Source organism: Protopterus annectens, chromosome 7.part0 (genome assembly GCF_019279795.1).
Source record: "Protopterus annectens isolate FY-2018-M chromosome 7.part0, PAN1.0, whole genome shotgun sequence".
NCBI lineage: Eukaryota > Metazoa > Chordata > Ceratodontiformes > Protopteridae > Protopterus > Protopterus annectens.
Genome location: NC_056739.1, coordinates 1,362,352,329 through 1,362,375,992, shown reverse-complemented (window position 1 = coordinate 1,362,375,992; position 23,664 = coordinate 1,362,352,329). Strand labels below are relative to the sequence as shown.

Sequence of the window (23,664 nt, the reverse complement as noted above, 5' to 3'; positions counted from 1 at the left end):
CCCATTGTTTTGTACATGGTCTTCCCATTTGCTGCACCTCTGCTACTCTGCATACAATAATCTGCTACTCACTAGCTATGTCCCAGCCTGCTTTCTCCCACTTCAACACTGATTCTCAGCTTTTAGCCACACATGTGCTTCTTTCCTTTCACAGCTGATTCTTCAGAAAAACAATTACTGGCTAACATTTTATTTGAGCAAACTCAGTATCTGCACCCCTATACACATATAATTCCAAGCAGGGTATTAAGAAAACATTCTGTATAATCAGTCTGGCTCCCTCTCCATAAGGCATCATACATCTGTGAATGCATTTAAATTTTCTACTTATATGATGAATTTTTTGGTACTCTATACTTCTCAGCGACATCTATTTTGCCAGTAAAAGACTAAACCTCCACTCTTTTCTCTAACCAGCTTGTGCCCCATGCTGTAAATCTCATTTTAATGTCAGACCCAAGCAATTACCTAAACCCATCCATTCATAACCCCTTTTTTGCACATGGGTCAGGGTGTCATATCAACAGTGACCATCATCTAGAGTTATTGGTCACACCACCAAGTAGCTAGCCTTACCAAGGTAGTTTTTCCATACCTAACATATGCACACACTAACATCTGTGGCCAATTTAGAGTACCCAATTGAAAGAGAAAACCCCTGTGAATACAAGAACATGCAAACTCCACAGAAAAAGTACCTCAGTCAAGAATCGAAATGGTGACCATCTTGGTGCGAGTTAACAACAGTATTGGCTGCCACTGTGCCAGCCCTAAATATGGCCCAAATATTCACTCTAAAATGCCTTCTCTCTCAGACTAAGATTTGCTTTCAGCTTCCTGTAATTTATGTGAATTGGTTTAATGCTTTAACAAACAGACTTTTCATATCTGCTTTTTATTTTGTTAACATAATATTCTCCATCCTTTGTAAAATGTCCCCATGTAAGCTTTCAGAATACAAAAATCATACTCAGAGTTGTTTCTGATTAATCATACTACAGTGAGAGATGAAAGTATTTCAGGGCTCTTTTCATAAATGACAGCATATATATTTTAATGAAATTTCCAGCCGCAAAAAGATATATACACATATTATACACATATATCTCTCAAAAGACATCTAATGTTATTAATAAAAATCCCTGAATTGTTGTGTGTATGTTTCAAGAAAAATAGCACGGTTACCATCAAAATTCACTTTACATATACTCAAGCCTTACTTTATCCATATTAAATGTAAGCTTCTGTTGATATGCCCACTCCTTAAAACTGGTCATTTTCTGTAGAATTCAAGAGAATCTTCCTTTTTAATAATATAGTGGCCAATTTAACATCATCCAAATACTTAAAATGGAAACTACATTTGTTTCCAAAATGCCAGAAGAAACCCTAACAAATAAGGGACCTGAAGTGACCTCCATTTTCTGACAGTCAATTAACTGTCCACCTCATCGGGATGCTGATCTTTTAAGTAAACATTTTATTAAATAATAATGAATGATGATGTTTGACCACTGCATACCCTGATCAATTAGCCTTGATATGTCTTTATAAAACAGTACCAGAGTAACGCAGGATATTTCTTCATGAAGCCATGCTGAAGTACACATCCATTAACAATTTGACTTGACTGTTTCCAAAAATTTGGGGATACTTTTCTCCAAAACCCAAGGACATGTAACTTAGTAAGGTTATAAATCCAAAGCTGTCCGATATAGCTCTTTTTCTTTTACCAGTAAAAATACTTAAGAAATTTTAATTCATTTCTGTATTCCTACTCAGTTCAGTAATGATGTCATCGCAAGTTAATATTTCTGAAAAATATTCTACAAATACATATGTAACACACAAACACTTCTTGACACTAATGTCCACAACTGACAATGCTATGCCTATAAACTTATCACTTACTAATCTACCCCCAAAGGGTACACTACCCTATTGAAACCTGAACAATGTGCCTAATTCCCATTTTAATACAGCTATCTGTATGTTTATTCATGCATATTCATGATTACAATTGTTCCACTACAAATAATTATATATCATATATTCCATTTCAACATATTTTATTTGTACCAATGTGAATGTAAACATTTATTCAACATGCTTTTATGTTATATGAATCGATTCAATATGGTACTGTACATCATTTTCCAATACTGCATTGTCAAAGCTGACTCTAAAATGCACCCATGTTAATTTACATTGCATCTTGTATTACTACACTGAATCAATGGAGCATTTCTCTGCAGGCCTCCTCTGAAAAGGAGAAGTACACTCAGTCTGACTTTCCTGGTCAACAGATGAAAATAATAGAGGATTATGATCAGGTAGCTAATCATAACCTGCTTATTATGGGTTTTGAGACATGAATGCCAAGAAATTCACCTCTCAAGCTTTTTCTTGACATCCATGTTAAGAAAGCATAAAAGATCAAAAAAGTCACAGCGTGTTTTGTTAGCTTTCAAAGCCATAAAACAATTAGCAGATGGTGTCCGTATCTTACATTTACACTTGTCTCTATGCATCTCAACAGTCCAGATTTTTGCAGAACTCTAAATTATTGCTTCCTATTTTGGGTCTGTTCCTCATAAAATCTGTGGTTTTCAGACAAACCACTGCGGCCTGAAGTCACTAAATAATGACACAGATTTGAGTTTTACAGTTCATGTGCTTCGGAAAATGGATACCAATACATCCCGTTATTCTAGCAGCTAAGTTTATTTGAAGAACTGGGGACACATTACTGGTACAGATAGCAGGCAAAAACAAATATTTTACTTCTGCCATTGTCATTTGCTGGTGAGTACTGGTGGATTTTACTGCCCAATTCTAGACCCAACCTTAACTATAACTTTAGCATGGGGTGCTTAACATTTGTTAAGGTCAGACTGCATGCCACTCTGGCACTTAACTGGTTTGCCTTTTTTTAGATATCAGAACATAATCAGCATGCTCTAAGCATTACAAAAGAATAATAAATGCTTGTAATACTGCATAGCTTTCTTTTTACCATGATTTTTTTTTAAATTATGGGTAGTATTCACAGTGAGTTTCGTAGCAGCACAACACATAATGCTTATATAAGGCGAATTGTTCTGCTCTGAATTAATGCGATTCAGTCACGCACATGGTGTTGAATCACAATAATAACTAATTTACATAATTAAGGACCACTCAAATTAATCATATAAACAACTGCTCAGCCGTTCACCCTAACATCCTGTGCAATTAAGTAGCAGAGCACACAGGATGACTTCCATGCCTCCAAGCACACGAAGATATGTCTGTGCACACAGTAATACACACATGCAATGACACACAAATACTAGCATACATACATACATATACGCACACACACACACACACACACACACACACAGGCACATAGACACACACACACACACACAGGCACATAGACACACACAGGCAAACACAGACAGACACACACACACACACACACACACACACACACACACACACACACACACACACAAGACACACAGACACACACCATGACCAGAATTACTTTCTTAGGCATGCATCTGACAGGTAAGGCTTAGTATGGCACAGCTACTATAGTGCGCAGATCTGTTCTATTCAGCCTCCCTGTCGGACAGTAAAAGTAAATGATTATATGCACACAGCAGACATGTAGATTTGCATAAATACACACATTTTTTTTTCCAATCACTGTCCTTGTTAAATATGGGGCCTACACTGTCATTGTCTATTATGATTCGGTTATATATTATATAAAAGTATTGGTTTCTAAAGCTTTCTCACCCAACTTTACTTTTATTACGAGATTCATAAAAATGAAACCATAAATAGCAAATCTGATATTAATGTTGTACAATCTTCTGTTCTCTAAATTACTAAATACATGCCCAATATATTTCTCCCTGTGGAGGTATTGCATTTGGTTCATTATAAACCATGATGCATCATAAAACAATCCAACAAATCTGATTTATTAACCTCTGAGCCGCAAATAGACATTGTATTTGGTTTGTTATAAAACATGATGCTTCATAAAATAATCCAACAAATCAAATTTATTAACCGCTGAACAGCAAACAGTCTTCTAGTCTCTATACAGCAAACTTAAATTTCTAAAATCTCACATCTTTGGCCTCCATATGCACTGTACATGAGTCCTAAAAAGGTAATAACGGATTCTGGCTAATGATTAATGCTATAAATTTCCCTCACAAAAATGGTTTGAACTGCATCACTGTGGTGTACAATAGATCATGGACTTTTAACTAGTATGGGTAACACTGACCCTGTAGACAAAATACAAACGCCATGTGTGCAGTGCCCTCTGTATTCACTTACATATACACTACAAATGAGTGTCGAGGAAAAAGCATAATTAGCTCTAAATCCTACAGCTGTCAACGTAGATTGGCAAGCCGTTAAGTGTCACTTTCAAGAATTTTATATGTACAATGTTTACATTTCAAAATTAATTTGGCAATAATCAATAACTGAGTGTGATTAGTGCTGGGTTTACTCATGCCTGCCATGACTTCATCATAAAGGTAAAACATGAGTGATCAAATTAGTAAGGAAGCCATGAGTACATCAGCGTTACACACACACACACACACACACACACACACACACACACACACACACACACACACACAAGGTGATTGTTACTATAGCATAACACCATTATTGTTACTACTTTAAATAACAGTACTACATCTCTGAACGTCTTGCTCCTGCATTCCTTCACTGCCTCTTCCACAGCTCAGGATGGCTTAATAACGTACTGTGCATGCATGATGCATGAATATGCCAATGCTTGCTTACTGCATTATGGTAAAGGTAGTTTGTCTCTCATTCTTCATCTTTTTTATTTATTTATTTATTTATTTTATTCAAAGGACACACGTGTATGCATGCCTGCATCTAACTGTTAAGTGAGGACATCTACAAACTCCTGACAGTGATGTTTTCTCCCCGTCTAAATTTTTGTACTTGACTTTTTTTTGCTATATGTGCCTTTGCAGAGGTTGGAAGTTTGGCACTTACATTTGTTCTCTCTGCTTAGAAAAATTGAGAACATGGCAACTGTAACTTTTGTTTTCAACAGCTACAACCCCAGAACTTATTCAAGCTGGTAATGCTGGCTTTGCAACAGGGATGCTGATTGCTGTGGTCAATTTACATTAATGTTGCTAAATATTAATTGGCTTGCAATGTACAATGAACAACTAAAAAAAATTAGAAAATGTTAAATTCAGCTTGCTACAACATGGTGGTGATCTGTAGAATAACATTGTGATGAAGACAAAGATAACAATTTTCAGTTCTTGAAATGCTGCCTCAATTCTGAAAAAAAGTTATTGAGAAAGTACTACCCAAACTGCATCTATTTATTATCCAAAAACATCCCTTATACATTTAGGTCTCCTACCACTTTTTATCATATTTACTGTTGATTATGAATAGGTTTCTTCCCTGCCTTCCCCCTTCTCCTGTCAGTGCAAATGATTTCACTGGGCTTAGAAACTAAACCATATGTAAATGCAGGAGCTGGATTTGGGTTGTCAGAGGCTACTGTAGATACATGCCATGTGAACATTTTGTAGATAGTGTGAGCTTATCCCTGCCACTACCTCCAGCTATGACAACCTGTTGAAACCTTAAAACCAGTTGCTTTGTGCAGGTGGAGCTCATCAGTCTGAAAAGGCAGCCTACTTAGGAGAAGGAAAACACCGATTTAAAACCTCTGTTGCCTTGTGGCAATACCTAGTCATGGGAAGGCTTCAAGAGTAAACCTTGAGGAAGAATCCAGAGATGGAGCCGCTAAGGCAACTTGAGGTTGTACTCAACCTCGCTCTGGCAGCTCTTGTGACAACACTGATGCCAAGCTGTAATGGCTTGCCATTCCTATGGATTACATCAGTGGTGTGGAGAGGGGGATCCTACTGCCGGACATCAGCTGATTCTTCAAACTCAATTGCCCAGGCTTGTGCCCTGGAGAGGATACTCCAGCAATGCTTTCTAAGTGGCATCAGCATTAAGCCACTGCACTCAATTATCACAGAATGAGGCACCAGGGGCTCCTTACAATGGTGGGAGAGATCCTCTGATCTTATTGAGCAGCTACCACCTGCCTCAAGATGGATAGCCCCTGGCCAAATAGATGCTGCCTCGCCACTGTCCACTTGGTGTGTGGGCTTAGGGATCATTAACCATTCACCTGGAAAAATAAAAAAGCAGCAAAATAAACCAACCTTTAGGCTGGGCACATGGAACATAAGGATGATGACTCCAGGCCTTGTGGAAGATCTACAGAGCATCAGTGATGCTTGGAGGACAACAGTCATTAACAACAAGCTGAGCAGACTGCTCTCCAGGCAAACAAGGCCGTCATCCTTTGGATGTCTCAGGGAGAAGGACTTTACTTTTTTCTAGCACAGGAAGCTTGCAGAAGAGACCAAGGAATACTGTGTTGGTTTTGCAATCAGAAGCAACCTCATTGGCTCAGTCATAGCACCAAATGTGGGAACTGAGAAAATGCTGGATATTTTGCTACAAACATCAATGGGCATGGACAACATTCTTCAGTGTCCGTGCTCCTACTTTAACTTCTGACCATGACAGTAAGGACAAGTTCTATGATGAACTTAATGCAGCCATCAGCAAGGTCCCTTCCCATGAACCACTATTCATTCTTGATTATTTCAGTGCCAAAGATGACAGTAGCCACCACAGTTGGCCATCCTGGCTGGAATACTTTGGAACAGCAAAGATGAATGAAAACAGACCACATCACCTAGACCTCTGCTCCCAACATGACCTCTGCATAGACAATACTTTACTCAATGTCAAACCCCAGTACAAAGTTTCAAGTCAACACCCAAGATGAAAACATTGGCACCAGCTTGACCATGTCCTCAACAAATGCATCCGTTTAGGTAGTGTCAGGGTAACATGCAGTTACACAACAGTACAGGCTGTGATACCAATCACTTGCTTGTGTGTAGCAAGGTGAACATCCAATTCCGAAGGTTCGTTCACTCCAAAAAGGAAGGCACGCAGCATATTGACACAAGCAAGATTCATGGCCTTTCAAAATTATGCAAATTTGTCTAAGCACATGAAGAGGCCTTGTCCTACCTCGACAACAATGATATCAGTAAGAGATGGGAAAAACTATAGAATGCTATCTATACCATTGAAATATCTACCTTTGGGTAGAAGACAGTCAAGTGTGCTGATTGGCTTGAAGCCCACACTGAAGTGCTGATACCACTGATTCAACAGAAGAGACAGGCACTGGCTGCATACAGGTCCTCTCCCAATGAGAAGAATTTGCAGGTGCCCAAGTGTGCTCAGAGTCAATTGGAGCAGGTACCTCAACAGTATGTTAATGATTACTGGCTTCAACTCTGCTCCAAGATTCAGCAGGCCTCGGACATTGGCAACTTGTTCAATGGGATTAAGCAAGCCATTGGTCTGTCACAAAGGAAGCTCACCCCACTTAATTCAGTCACAGGTGAGGTCTTGAAGAACAGAACCAAACAGGTGGAACAATACTCACAGCTTCATGCTAAAGAAACCATAGTTACTTAGACAGCTCTGAATGCCATCGAGCCTCTGTCAACCATGACTGAACTTGATGGTGAGACCACCTTGGAGGAACTCAATGGCATCCTAAAATCATTCTCTTCTGGAAAAGCCCCCAGGAAAGATGGTATTCCCTTAGAAATTCTCAAATGAGCCAACAGTATCCTAATTTCAGAGTTGCATTCCATACTTTGCTAATACTGAAGAGAAGACAGCATATCGCAAAATATGAGGGGTGCTAACATCAATACTATCTGTAAGAACAAGGGTGACAAAAGTGATTCTAACAATTATCATGGCAGCACCTTTCTCAGTACCGTGGGGAAGCTGTTTGCATATGTCATCCTGAAGAGGCTCCACATTCTTGCACAAAGAGTCAGAACCAAACAAAGTACCACAGACATGGTTTTCTCTGTTAGACAACTACAAGAAAAGTGTAGGGAAACGAAAAAAACTCTGTATGTTGCTTTCATTGGCTTAACCAAGGCATTCAACTTCATCAGTGAGAAAGATAGGTTTGTAATTCTGGCCAAGATCGGCTGTCCCAAACAGTGTTCAGCATTATTACGGCCTTCCATGACAGTATGAAGGGGACCATCGTGTGCAATGGAGCCACATCTGAACCTTTCAAGATACTCAGTGGAGTGAAGCAGGGAATATGTACTGGTTCCAACACTGTTCAGCATCTTTTCAGTTCTGCTGAAATTTACTTTCGGAACTGCTACAGAGGGAATCTTTCTCCGATCCCAGAATAGACAGCAACCTCTTCAAACTGTCGAGGCTTAGATCAAAGACCAAGGTCCTAAGGAAGCGTCTAAGGGAGTCTCTGTTCACTGAAGACACCGCTATTGCTACTGACGCTCAGCAGGAACTTCAGTCACTCGTGATTCACTTTGTGGACACATGCATGGAGTTTGGCTTACATTAGACCCAGGTGATGGGTCAAAACAAGGGTAATGAGCCATCTATCAGGGTGAATGACTACGAGCTGCTGGTAATCCATGAGTTAGTGTACCTAGGCGCTACGATCTCGGACAAGTTGTCATTTGATAGCAAGATCAATATGTGCATTAGAAAAGCCACCATGACATTTCCAGGCTGATGGAGAGAGTATGGCCTAGTAATAAGCTCACTGTGCACACCGCGGTGCAGGTTTACACAGCCTGTGTTTGTATGGCCTAGTAATAAGCTCACTGTGCACACCACGGTGCAGGTTTACACAGCCTATGCTTTCAGTGCACTACTGTATGCCAGTGAAACATGGACTTTCACTCAGAACAGGAGCAGTGCCTCAATGTACTCCATATCCGCTGCCTCGGGCTCATACTCAATACCTCATGGCAAGACATGGTTGCGGCATGTCTCATGCATGATGGACGGCCAAATACTTAAAGGCCTCCTCATTGGAGAACTGCAGTCTGGAAAGAGGCCGATAGGCTGACCTAATTTGTGCTACAAGGATATGTGCAAGCATGATCTCAGCGCTCTCTCTATCAGAGTGAACACGTACTATTCTAACTCAGGCAAGTATGCCTAGAAACAGGAAGAGAAGGAAGGTCTTGCTACGTATGAAACTACCTTGGCAAAGGGAGCAGCGGAAAAATAGCTATCTGGACGATCCGTGCCTGTGACACCAGACTGACAACTGCCTATTGCTGCCCAAAGTGCAGAAAGCTCTGCCACTCTTACAGTGTACAGCCACAGAAGACACTACCTGAATCTGTCCAACAAGGGCACAAACACATGATGTCTCAGGATTGAAGGATACCTGCTATCTGAATAGGCTTCTATAACTTCTACTCTCTAGCGCTACTCCATTGTAACATTTTCCCTTATCACAAGTCATTTTTTTTAATTGCTGTAACAATCATTTCTTACTGCTGGCCCATCTCCAGCATCTGTTATGTAAGTGATTCTTATCGAGGAAATTTCCCCAAAGACCCAAACAGTCAGGCAATGTTTAACTGTCTGCTGTTAATTCTTCTAAATGTGCACTTTAGTTTTGAATGACACCAAGGTTCTAGTAAGATTCAGAAACATTTTAGGTGCATTTCCCATTGTTTTAGTTGTAATACTATTTATTTTATATCTAATGTCTTTTTAATGTTCATTTTTTAAATCATTATTTCTTCCATGTAGTTTAACTGCTGATATGATGTTATTTTCCAGAACATTTGTCTAATCTTCTAGGTAGGTGTTTCACAATAGGCTTACGTGAACAAGCCACTTGCTATGTTGGTTTGGCATGTCCACATACCTGTCCCTCTTTTGCTCTAATTATGGTCTCTGCGATAAAAGGAAAATCATAATTTGGTATGTGAAGATATTTGGATTGTTTTCACAGACTGTACATTAGAACTAAGAAAATAAACTTTTTTATCGTTACGCTCTTTCTTGCTGTTTGGCCCTTGTTTCTCAAATTTTTACAACAATTTTTCAAATGCCGACTTTCCTTTATTTTCCGGGTCTATATTACATTATCGAAGTTTCAGAACTTCGAACACCATATGGTAAAAAACTGACTAACCAAAATCTCAGACATACTCATTTTATTGTTCTACATTTTTAGTACATCAGTGTAATGATTTTACCCTCACAAGTACCTCCAAAACTAAGTCACATATAGATGCTTCACCTGCAGATACTGGTGTTTAGTGTGATAACTAGATAGTCTGAAACTCTGTCTGTACTATACTAATTAGCTAATGGTAATACACAGAGAAAAGGAGGGCCCTTGCCTATAGCTCATAAATTAGGTATTGCCAGCAACCCTAGAAATATGGCACTAATACACCAAACAGGGGGAAGCCAAGCCTGTGGTAGAGTAATCCAGTAATGGCAATGTCACTGCCTAATGTCACAAGACTATCAAAATGGAATGGTGTATCCCTCCATTAGTACATTAGAGGACAGCATTGACCCTGCCTAGTGACGCAGTTATAGTCCAACACCTGGAACTGCCTATTGTAGAGAGAGAGGTAAATTTAGAGACATTGCTAAGACTACAACTATACAGCAAAACAAGTGACACTAGTTACATTTTACTAACTTGCTGATTGACATGATCATACCTAAAACTGCATGCTGGAATGCCAGTATCCTGAATATTTTTGTGCGATTGCAATAACAGCAGTGACACTACATAATAATGCAACAGCTATATTCTGGGGTAATGTGAACTAAGCCTGTTATGCACTAGTCATTCCAGAAAAGAGATATAACAGCAGGGAATCTCACGTTAGTCTGTCTTTTATTTTGCATTTATACAAGGATATCACTAATTGAGGAAATGACTGTAAGTGGTTCAGCTGCTGCAGTGATGTATTTGTGTGTAAGGTATTTTAATTAGATGTGTGCATTACAAAGGTCAACATGTAATATGATACTCTGTTTTTGTGCCTCTATACTTTCCACCAGCACAGCTTTATGATTAGTAATTTATTGTCGTATCCTAGACTTTCCAATCAGTTGAAATTTCATGACTCTTCAAACCAGAGACATGAGCATCCCTTACAGAAGTGACTCATCTCGATTTCCAGCATACTTTTGAATAAGTCCTTCACAGCAAACAAATGTATAACCTAGACTTCACTTCCTATATTACTGCAGAACTGGCTCGAGGATAGTCTCCAAAGCTCATCATAAGAGATGACTTGTTTACTACAGAGGCAGTGAAAATCACACATTACTCATGACAGAAATTCAAGAAATCTGACTGCCTATTAACTTCACAACACAACAATCAAACTATCCGACATTGTATCTGTTTGCAAATTAGGTACATAAATATTAAGATTAGACATTAGTAACCTTATAAGAACAGAAAGACACTCCTCGGTTAAATGCCATTGTATAACAATATTATTTCTGGTAAGGATCAAAAGTCCTGAATTTTCCTCATGCCTTACCTCATACCCATATTTGGTGGTATTACATCATTAACACAACTTGTCATGCCTCACTTCTTATAAAAGGCAGTACAGCTCTGCTAACATTTGTTTCAAACAGGACTATACAGTATAGAAACAGGTGGATATATACATATTTACATACAATTGCTGGACATCTGTGACACTAGCAGGTGCAATAACAAATGTTAAAAGCAAGTGCTGATTCCATTATGTTATGTTGTAGAAAAATACTGATATATGGAGATGGCTTTGAAATCATGGCTTGGATTCAGAGAGACCTACTCTGCCCAAGCTAATCAGCCAATACAGATTGGTCAATTAGTATAGTGGACAGGTTCTTGTATTCAAAGACCTGGAAAAGCCACACAAAGACACCTCATTAGTGGCTCACTATCATGTGTCTGAATCAAACACTGTACTGTTAGACCTGACAGTGCTAATGTTCTCCCTAGCAGCGCATACATCACAGTAGTGTAAGCTCTCCTCCACTTTCTACATGCACACTTACACATACATGCATGAACACACACTCACACACACACACAACCAGACATTTACATACACAATCATCCAGGAACAAGCCCACACACACCTGTTCACATTCATGGAACCATTTACCCAACAAGCACACTCCATCAAAAATACACACACAGATTAGGTATCCCCTACTTAGCTCCCCTAGTGCAACCACACACACACACACACACACACACACACACACACACACACACACACACACACACACACAGATGCACAAGCACAGATGCACACACAATTCCACTGTAAAATTAGGAGTGGTTGGGTGAATGCCTTCAAAAGGCAGCACTCACTTTTTCGTCCCACAGTAAAAATTACTTCAGTATAGTGATTCCTGGAATTGCTCTACCAACTAAACCAGGAAGCAAAGACATTTCTGAGGAGAAGCACATGACTAATTAGCATTAGGTACTCGTGCCAACTGTTGCATTGGTTGCATCAGCATGCAACATGCCAGTGAAATTACTGTCTGTGCTAAGGCCACTGGAAGAAGAAAACCATAGGGGTACAGTGATCTCTACACTGGAAAGGCTTACCCACAATGAAGAGACCTTTCAAATAAGGCTTCTATGAACCCTAGGGCATATCTGACCGTATACCACCTCTCCAACAAAATAGGACTCCACAATTTAAAAAACTGCAGTACCTGGAAGGAGGAAACATGCCCATACACACACACACACACACACACACACACACACACACACACACACACACACACAATCTGAAGGCTGGGGGGCAGCACCTAACAAAGCAAAACAGGGCAAATGTTTATTTATTTATCATATACTACCACAACAGAAGCAGACAACAGAATCGGAAATATGTACATTCCTGTCAGAGCATGAATAACGTGTATTTTAATACAACTGAAAATAAAGTTTGAGATGAAAGCGCTCAATATTTTATTTGAATTCTACTTCATTTTAATAAAGGAGTGGTTAAAACCATTGTGACCCTCATTGTTCTTGTTAAGTGCATTAACTTTATTTTTGGTTATTTGTTTTATTTAATGCACTGCACTTGGTGATACTTTTGTAATTTAATACAACACAAAAATGTCGGAAAATATTACTTTACCCCAGAAAAAAGTAGAAGTGTTGATTTTTATTTCAAGGCTCTGTCTCCTGTTGAGATTATTACAAACCCTTCACGTAATAACAGGATATTTGGCTACAAAACACACTTAGCACTGCAATTATAACCAAAGAACTTCCAGTGCAGCTTGCCTGTGTATTTGTCTCCGTAGCTTTAGCTGCAATAAAGTAGGACATTGCAGCCACAGCATGTTACAATTCAAAACATTTATTTTTTTCTGGAAAATATTTATTATTTTCTTCTGAGACATTGCAACTTAGTATACATATATTCTAGACATTAGTTTTACACAGCAATTTCTGCACAGGTCAAATAGCCTTCAAGGAGAAACAAAACACTGCACCAGTCCGCGACAACAAAAGCCCTTTGAAACTCTGGCTTTACTAGCTGTATGTAAGAAGCCATGTGTCAGATTACTCTAGACAGTTAAAACAGAATAAAAATGGGAATTGTACAAAGGTACTTTGGTACAAAACATATACACTCTCTGTATTCATGTCTTTATACTATGGAATTCACTACCTCTAGCTACCAGGTCCATGCCTGGACTAACCTATTTCAAAGCCTCTTTAAAAAATCATCTGAAAAATACATGGCTCTGCTCCTGCATAAAGCCTGCCTAATGCTCCTCTCTTCCTCTTCTTTCAAACTAGCCTCATCCTCCTCTTCTCTCACATTTCACTCCCTCACAGTCTGCAAGATCCTGAGGGTCTCCTAACTCCTACGTTTCTATATCATATCCTTAAGCTACTGCTCAGGCTGTAACGCCTCCATTCTCAACTCTCTCACTATCTTTCTGCATCACTAACTTTTTGGCTATTATTTTACTAACTGAAACCAGCATTCTATTTTGTCTCATAGAGTAACAGTCAATGTCACACTGCACTATCTACATACTATTTTTGTACAGTATCTACTCATAGGCCATGTATATGGTGAGAGTGACTATAATTGTCTATAATGTTTTAACTCTATAGAATTGCTGAGATATGTAGTATATCTTACAACATCTTGTAACATACTTTACATTCCATCAGCTTATTTTTGTAAAGTATTTCTCATGTAATTTGCATTGTATTGGATTATACTGTATTTATATTGTACTGTAAGTGGAGCTTTTCTCCCTGGGCCTCTGGTGAAAACGGGTTCTGCAAACCCAGTCAGACCACCCCAGAAAACAAATGTCAAATAAATAAATAAAATGCTGTCCCAGTGGACTGGGCTACCTTTCAGAGGGTACACCTACCTTTGCGCTTTAGGAATCACATAGATGTTATAGTCATATAGTACTTTGACATTTCCTGTCCTCCCAACAAACAATAAAAATTGAGATCCTGAAAACCTGGGTTCAGAGCTGTAAATAAGAGGTGATAGGTCAATTCCACAGACAGTTCACAATTAAGAAAAAAAAAAAAAGGGATTCTAATAACACTCACTGTCCCAATGGAATGTCCAACTTCTGAGAGGGTATGCTACCTCTGACTGCAAATGAATTACAAAAATATAAAGGCCACATGGCACTTTGACAGATCCTGTCTCGTCCAACAAACCATTATCAATAATCAGTCACAGATCCTGTCTCGTCCAACAAACCATTATCAATAATCAGTCAGAACTGATCCTGTAACAACTCTTTCTTTTCATAAATCACCTGTCCTCAGCCTTACGTGCAAAGTACCAAGGTGGAAACCAGGTCTATTGCCAGACCGTGCCAACAAAAGCCCTCCAAAATAGGCCACATTTCCTTTCCTTGAAGACAATTCACAATAAAAAATGATGGACTTCTAATAAGGTACTTTAGTACAAAACACACACATGCTGTCCCAGAAGAATGCACCCTTGTTGAGAAATTACAATACGTTTCACTTTAAATGAGTCACAAAAATGTAATGGCCATATTGTTCTTTAACACATAACAGCCTCCCAAAAGAATCATATCACTAGTCTGTCAGAAGGCATCTGGGTACTACCACTTGCTTTCATACATCACATGCCCACCAAAAGTGATACCCATATTTTATAGACTTCTAATATCTCACTGAGAAGAAAACAAAAAACATAATAGATTTTGTTTGTGTCTTTCGGCTTTTCCCGGTTAGGGGTCGCCACAACGGAACTCCGGTCCGCTCATGACTGGCAGTTGATTTTTACGTACCGGCTTGCCAGGCCTGACGCACAACCTTCAACGCCCATTCACGCATGTCTCCACGCAGAAGACGCTCTAGCTGAGAATTGAACTGGACAGCGTCTTACTGTGAGGTGACAACGCTACCGCAGCACCAATAGATACAGTACCATATTTCAACTTTCTGCTATTACACATATTCAGTGACCCCAAAAAGCCATATTTTTATTTGATAGTTTTCAAGTAATGACCATGTATTTTCACATGCAGTACATCTTCTCACCCCATCCTCATAAAGACACCCATTTTTTATATACACCTCTGATGTCTGATTGTGTCAAATTAAAAAAATATATATATATTTCAAACTCTTACTCTTCACCATGACATACTCCAGGCATTGGTTACCTGTAGCAATTCAGCACGACTCCTTTACATACCCTTTCTAACTAGTTCCCCTACTTTTCATAGGATTCTATCAAGTCCGCCCTGGGTATTGTGAGGTGTTATACCCCATATATCTCCTAACTAATATAACATTCTCTCAGGTCACACTATTTGTGGGGAAGGAGATCCAAATTAGGTGACCCCACATATCGTCCCCCTGTTTACAAGTAACCACTGCCAACATTCCACCTCCCAGGTCTCCCCTAATCTAGCCATGTCAGTGAAGGTTTTGTATCACTCATGTAATTGCTCTTTGTTTTCATTCACAGCCTGCCCACATGCACACAGCCAGTTATGGCAATCACCTCTCATGCCAAAGCTGGGGAAGTAACAGCCACAGTGATCTACTCCACTTGTTACTACAGGTCAGTAACAACAACCACAGTAATCTGCTTCACTTCAACTAGAGAGCACATCACAACTTCAGTTAAAATTAAACACAAATGATACAAATGCATGACACTGTAGGCAGTGTATACTGTTACCACTGTCCACACATCTAGTTGGATTCCTGCAGAAAACTTGAAAAACAATCACTACAGATGCATTTCAGCTTGGGACTTTCAGGCAATATGCTCTGTCCCCCATAACCCTCAAATAAGCTACACTGATAGTGACTTGGTTGTGATCTTGTCATTTGTTGTCATGCATCAAATGCCATCCCAATACGTAACCACTTCTGGTAATCCTCTGTAATCATCAAATGTTGTTAAAAAAAAAAAAAAAAAAAAAGTAGCCACAGCAATGTAGATCATGTTGTTGTTGCAGGATTAATCAATTTGCTTTGCCATTAACAAGCTGCTCAAAATGAACCTTAGTCATAGTTCTCAACCTCTTGGCATAACAACCAGAAACAAAACCAAATGTTAAGGAGAGGCAAAATCCAATAATCACTGACAAATATGAAATAGTCCCATCTCTGTGTATTTAAAAAAAGGGCTAGAATAACACGTTTTATATTAGCATCCACTCTGATGAAGAATATGAAGTCTACAACTCAAAAGTCTGCCACTATTAGTGTTAATAGGTTTACCTTCATTTTATCGCACATGGTATGTGTGATCGTCCTGTTGTGCGACCCGTACTACCGAATTACAGAGAACTTCGAAGGATCAAATGTCGTAAATGGTTTGCTGGAAAGCCATTTCCAACATATGATCCATGTGTTTGAATGGATCATTTTTTGCAGCCGTACTTTTGGCATTATGCATGTCAGACACACGGCGGATGACAATTCAAAGGTAAACAGTGTTAATAATCCCCATCAATTTACCTGAGAAGAAAAGTGCATGTCATAGGCAGCTCAGCATAAATGTACCCATTTATCAAACCTACCACAGCTCATGGCCCATGAATGGAAAAGTCCCTAGAAGAAAGCAGTATGATACACTGAAAACAGCTGAGAAAAAAGTCTGCCATCTTTTAAGCACAGCACCAAAGGCAAGCATTTGTCCTGTTATGCCAGTGATTGGACATACCAAAAAAGAATGAGGAGATGAAATCTGGGATAATTCAACAAATGTAAAATAAATAAATAAATAAATAATTTTTAATATTACTATTAATTCACTTAAAAAGTTAATAGAACAGCAGGTTTTGCATCAATGTACAGTTTCTAAACAATAAGAACTATGAAACTATAATGTCTAGCATTACTGAGTTCTCAGTAATTTACCAAAAAATCAAAAAGTTTATGGGGAACAAGGGAAACATGAGAAAAGTCAGAAACCTTTTGCAAAAGGAGAGACTAAAAGACAATGCTGTGTGCATGCACACAAATTATGTTGCTTTTTCTCTTTTGGAAGGTAAAATAATTCTATATACTCATGTTTCTCTGAGTGTGTGCAACTTACAGGTCCATATTACAGCAATTGTTTACGAGAGAAATTAATACTTTTATAGCTGCACATTGAGAAATGCAATCAAATTTCACACAGAATGAAAAATACTATAATTATTTAAAATGTGCACACTGCACACATGCACTCTCATATACCCACATATATGAAATTTCCAATACTCTCAGACAAAAGCATGCACAAACACACACACACACGTCAGGATTTGCACCTATTCTGGAAAAACAGAAAATAAAAGAAAAATGTAGACTGCACATGTCTCCTGAAGACCCAGGCCTCAACATGTATTTTCTGAACAGTATAACAGACATGAAACTCTAATGACTGTCATTACTTACTGACTGACCATAATCCTCAGTGATTTACCACAGGAAATCAAAACTTTTAGAGGGACTGGGTAAAAATTATGAAAGTAAAATTAGAAAGGTCCTGCAATATTACTTGAGAGGTACTTTTCTATTAAAGCTTTTTTTTGTAACCTGTCATGCTGTCACTACTGTACCTGCATCTGCACAGCCAATAAGATGCAGATGCAGGTGAGGTCAACAGTGCAAGTTTCCTGGTTTTTTTCTGTTCTTTTTCCAGATCACAACACACTCGGATACTGAAGCAGACAATTAAGAAACAAGATTGTTTAATTAAAATCAAGCCTATTTCTTTACTTTCAGCTACTGTGGTTGAATATTTTTTCTAACAGGTGAGTCAACAAAGGGTACAAACCAGGATTCCTGTGGTTCTGGCACCCTTGGTGGCATCACTCATGTTATTAGCATTAAATGCCATTTTGTTTAACATGAGTGCATGGAACTGTAAATTGCCTAACTTCTTGTTCAGAAAGAGTAATGTGTTCACAGTAATCATGTAAAGGTGAGACATATGGCTCATGTGTACTGTCAGAAGTATTAATAAAATGTAACAGTAACCATGAGTGATCAATAAGAGAACTACTGCAGTAAATGGAGAGAGAAAAAAAGTCAGAAATTAAAATATGAAGGCCTAACATACAAGTTCATAGGTGAATAATAGGCTAACTGCCCTTAAGGGCCATTTTAAGTCTAGCCAGTAACCTGTGGTCAGAATAAAATGTACCTTGTGTTTATAAGGGCAAAACCTTAACCATTATGCCAAACCCACCCACCCCATACTTATTATAAAATGGAAGTAAAAAAACAAGCCTGTGACTTTCAAAGCTGATACTGATTATGGAGGATATTCAGAGATGCTTAGGTACAGTGAACTGTTTTTTTTTTTTACTCGAGTTGCATGGAAGGCTGCTAGATCAGTATCACAAGTGCATGCCTTTCCACAAGTACAAAACATGCACATTTCAGCTGCATAACTATCTCCTTTAATGACATTTTGTAAGACTGAAAAATTGGTTTTCAGTAGTTAGTACTTTGCAGAAGCACTAAACATTTCTTAATACCCCCAATTTCACTTTATTACTTGCAAATTTATACCTTGAAATATGCTGCTGATTTCTTATTATATACCATTTTTCCTAATAACAGTTTGTATTATGCTATTCAAAACAACTAAAATGAAACTTACCATTTCTAATTCAAAGTCCAGAAGTTTGCAATGACCATACTCTGGTGGCTTAGCTGTTATAAACAAAAGAAAAATAAGTAATCAAATGTGCAGTTAAATTAATTACATGTATGTTGAGATCAACAGACCTATAGGTTATCTCACTTAGATATTATATCTGTGACTTCAAAGGAAAAAAATGACAGAGCAAATGAGCAAAAAACTAGAGGAAGCTGCAGTAGGTCCGAATGTGCGGCCTCCTCTACCCAGCCCCAAAATGGGGAAGAAAAGATCAGGAACCAACACTTTCACTCTCCTAGAGTTAGGAATGAATGGTCAAGAAGGTAAAATAAAATGCCACTTTGGACAGGATTAGAATAGCAAAGAAAAGGACAAAACTAGTTATGGGAAAGGGTATTAAGTTATAAAGAGTAGCTTAGTCACAGTTCCATGCAAACCATGACCGTTCTTAGTGCTTTGCAGTGTGTGTGTGTGTGTGTGTGTGTGTGTGTGTGTGTGTGTGTGTGTGTGTGTGTGTGTGTGTGTGTGTGTATGTGTGGACATGCTTCAGACAACTGGTACCAGAAGTCAGTTGAGACACACCAGTCATAGACTTGGTATTCACAAATAAAAACAGAAACTGACAGAAACAAGATACTGACTGTTAATCAGAATTAAAACTTAACTCTAAAGTCAAGCCAAATAAAACTGGGGGTACAGTAGTTTAAGAAAACTGCTGATGAAGCACCTAAAAATTTAATAAATGTGGAGGAATGTGAAACAGGTTAGAACAATGAAGAATTATTAATGCCACCATCACAGAAACTATTGGTCATCTTAACAGCACTGCGCACACGGGTCCCCTTCAGATAATCAAACATTTTTGAATGTCATATGGTCGAGACCATATGATCGAACTTTTAGAAGTTTGAACGGTCTGAATGGAGATCTCTGTACAGCACGGAAGAGGAAGATTTCCCTTTTCCGCAATGTAATGCAATCTCAGAGTTGGTAGATTTAAGTAGCAGGGGGTGTGGGGTAAAAATTTTTTGCTTTTTTTTTTTTTTTTTTTTATACTATGTTCGAACTTTTGAATGTTCGATGTTATGATCTCGGCCATATGAAATTTGATCATTTAAAAGTTCGATCATGTGAAGTAGATCCGCACACACACAGAGATTGGTGGCCAACCTATTTTCCACTCTGCTTCTCTCTATCAGTGGGTCAACGAGTTCTATAAAAATATTTTATCTTTCTCTAACATCCCCTACCACAGATATCTCGTGAATTCTAAAACATGCTATTCACTCATAATCTCCTCCTCCTATAATGAAATGTTAAGTCCCATTCTTCTTTCTACTGAGGATACGACTTCATAAGCATTAGAAATGCTAGGTCATTGACTGGATCTTCATGACTAAAATTGCTGGTTAAAAGTTTGGATACAAAGCCACACACTTGACACTGTTGCAGTCAACAACCTGACAAAAAACAAATTCACCCACCCTACCCATCCTGATGGAAAAATATCACACCTTTAGGAATGATGGTCATAATCTCATGTAGCTGGTAGGGTCCTACTGTTAGTGTCCAAAAAATTCAGCTGCTGCTTCACTGCCGAATCCCTCTTAATATAAGACATTGACCAAAAGTACCTACATGTGAAGTGCTTAAATTGTATCCATATGAAATGAGACACTACTGTAGTCAAGGTGCCTCCTGCATCTCACAAGGCAATGTTGCCTTGTTCCTGCCTGCAATTTTCCAGTGCATGTTCAAACACCATGCTTTAATCCAGGAAGATTTCAATTGAGACTGGAATGGCAGGGCTATTGTCCAAGCTGATAATATCCCTTTACACTTTAATCATTCCCAAGGAGCAGTGGAAAAAACTAGGCCCAGTATTCCACACACTGTATTCTCCTGGATGAGGTTGTAGTAAGAAGCCCTAGTAATTTGTCATGCCTCTAATGCTTCCTGCAGTTATCAAGGAACAGTGCTTATCTGATGTAGAATTTACACAAAAAGAGCCAAAATGTCTGGTTCTTGAAACTTTTACATAAAACAACACTCATTTGTTTAAACTATTAAAGATGATCCCTCAAGGACTATGCTTCAAGTGGTCGGAGGTCCTCTCTTGTCACTCTGTTAAAATTAATTTAAATTACTAAAAATACTAACTAATAATAAATACTAGTGTACTGATGAAGGCCTAACAGCCGAAAGCACTTAACATTTGTGGTTTACAGTAAATCCTTATTGTTTTTTTTTTACTTTCAATTTAAATAAATTGTTATAATTAACCATTTTAAAGAGGTCTTAATGACTATATTACAATAAAGTTTCAGTAACAAAATAGTGGTACTGGAATCAGAACCAAAGATTATTTTTTTTATTTTTTTTTAGAAGAAAAAAGCAAGGTATATCAACTTAAATGAGACCCAAACTGGAAGTTGTGTTGATAAAAAAAAAAAAGGTAGTGGTAATGCTGAATGAGAAAGAAACTGATATCATGTTGGGCAAGGTTATGCGGAGTCTAAGGCATCTAACAATATACTGCTTGACTATACTAAACCACTAGAAAGTTGTGAAGTTGAGGACTGACTGTTATGAGCATTATGATGATGACAGGTTGTCACAAACAAATAAATGAGGAAATTCTAGACAATGCAGTTGAAACATTTGGACAAACAGCAAACATACAGATGAACATCTGATTTCAGGCAAGAATAAGTAATGAAATCATGTGAGGTGTTGGTAGGCGAAGTAGCTGTACACTGTTTAGACTTTGTAAAAACTAAAAGGATACTTTGGACTGGGGTCCCTAAAAAATCCTTCAGCACAGAACTAGTGTATTGGTTACCATTATTTATGTCACGAAATGTGTGGTAAAGTGATGACTACGGGTATGATAAAGGGCAGTTATGGTAAATGGGAAAGAGGCGTGCAGTTAATGACAAACTAGTTTTTGTAGATCATGGGTTGTCTGAGGCTACATTACAATTACAATTTTTAGAGGCAATTAAGCAGCATCGATAACTCAAAAGCAAGCTAAGAAAGACATCTCCTGCAGAGTCATGTATTTTCCCCAACTTGAATACATCTTTTTACTAATGCACATTTGATTAAACTAAAAGAATCTCCACAGCTGAATAAATATTAAATGGAATAAAATGGAGTCTGTCGGTCTCTTTGAATCTGTTGCATCTATGAGTGCCATGGAAAATGTAAAAGATTGGGGCAAACAGCCTGATTGAAGGGGGGAAGGTAGTGTTAGAATGCAGAATATATATGTACTCAATGGCTGGACTTGAGATTCTGTCCAAGAGAGCATATTTGTCAAAACAGTTATTTGGAATGAACATTAAGTATTTTTGCAGTATACACAGTCCTAAAAATGAAGTGTTCTAGCTACTGTAGTACATACTATTTCAGAAATGTTTGTGATTCATTCATGTTTATATATCCAAGATGGATGCTTTGTCAACTCACTGGGTATAAACAAGATCTAGTAATTAACAGGGTGGAGTTTATAAAAACTTTACAATATGACAAACACTTGCATTGTTATTTACATTTGATTCATCCTTCTGTTAACCTCAGTTACAGCCTGAACAGTTACAACAAAGAGAACAATGAGGCCACTCCCTTTCTTGTTTATTAATTTTTAATGAGGAAAGAGTGGAGTTGCATCAGTGCCTCAAATTTCTTTAATATGAAACAGTTTACTTTCATAATGTTCAATAAATACTACAATTTGATATTGTTTATATTTCTTTCATTAATGTTTGGATATAAAGTCTTTTAAAATAATTAGCAAGTTTACTGTATTTGCTGACTTGGTGTGAAATTATATATGAACTTCATCATTGGATTATGGGACATATAGGAATGGGAACGATTATTTGATTGGTGCTCTATTTAAAACATTCAGATGTTTATACTAGTGTATAGTTGTGTAGGGGAAGAATAATCAGATGAACTAGGAACAGCAGACCTATGGTGAATGATCAAGATATTATTACAGTACAATTGTGGCACACAAAGTATTTTACAGAAATGTTGACAGATGAATGAGACAAGTACATGTAAAATAAAGTACTGTAAATACCAGGTCTATGGAATAACTTTGTGTCACAGCAGAAATTGTACTGGATCTGTTATTTACAAATATAATGTAAAAGGTGGAGGCAATCTATTAATGACTGAAGGATTACTTAATGTGGCTTTACAAATAAAAAAATGAACATCTCTGTAAAGACCTGAAGAAAAAACGAGAACTTTATTACATAATGCATGGACAATTTCACAAGCGCAATAATTATAATGAAAGGTTAAACAACTTATTTCATATTCCTAACTGAATTGAGTCAGAAGGTTTTTGGTATATGCTGTTACCTTACAAAGATGAAGTACAGCCAATGAACTGAATTTAATTACTGTTGGATGTTGCATCTCATTCTAGCTTCGCTGATTGGTAGACCTGACAATATTGTCCTAAAGGAAGAATAAACATGATATGGACTAGTAAGATTTAGTGGAAGCTGAAAATGATTCATAGAAG

General features: G+C 38.0%; 1 protein-coding gene across 1 annotated transcript in view; it reads right to left on the bottom strand.

The window, feature by feature from the left end:
* FAH (fumarylacetoacetate hydrolase) overlaps window positions 1–23,664 on the bottom strand; it is a 373,600-nt gene that overhangs the window by 209,097 nt on the left and 140,839 nt on the right. Inside the window, exon 7 of the mRNA XM_044077971.1 lies at window positions 19,122–19,174. Coding sequence (XP_043933906.1) covers window positions 19,122–19,174 — 53 coding nt within the window. The remainder of the gene's footprint in view (window positions 1–19,121; window positions 19,175–23,664) is intronic.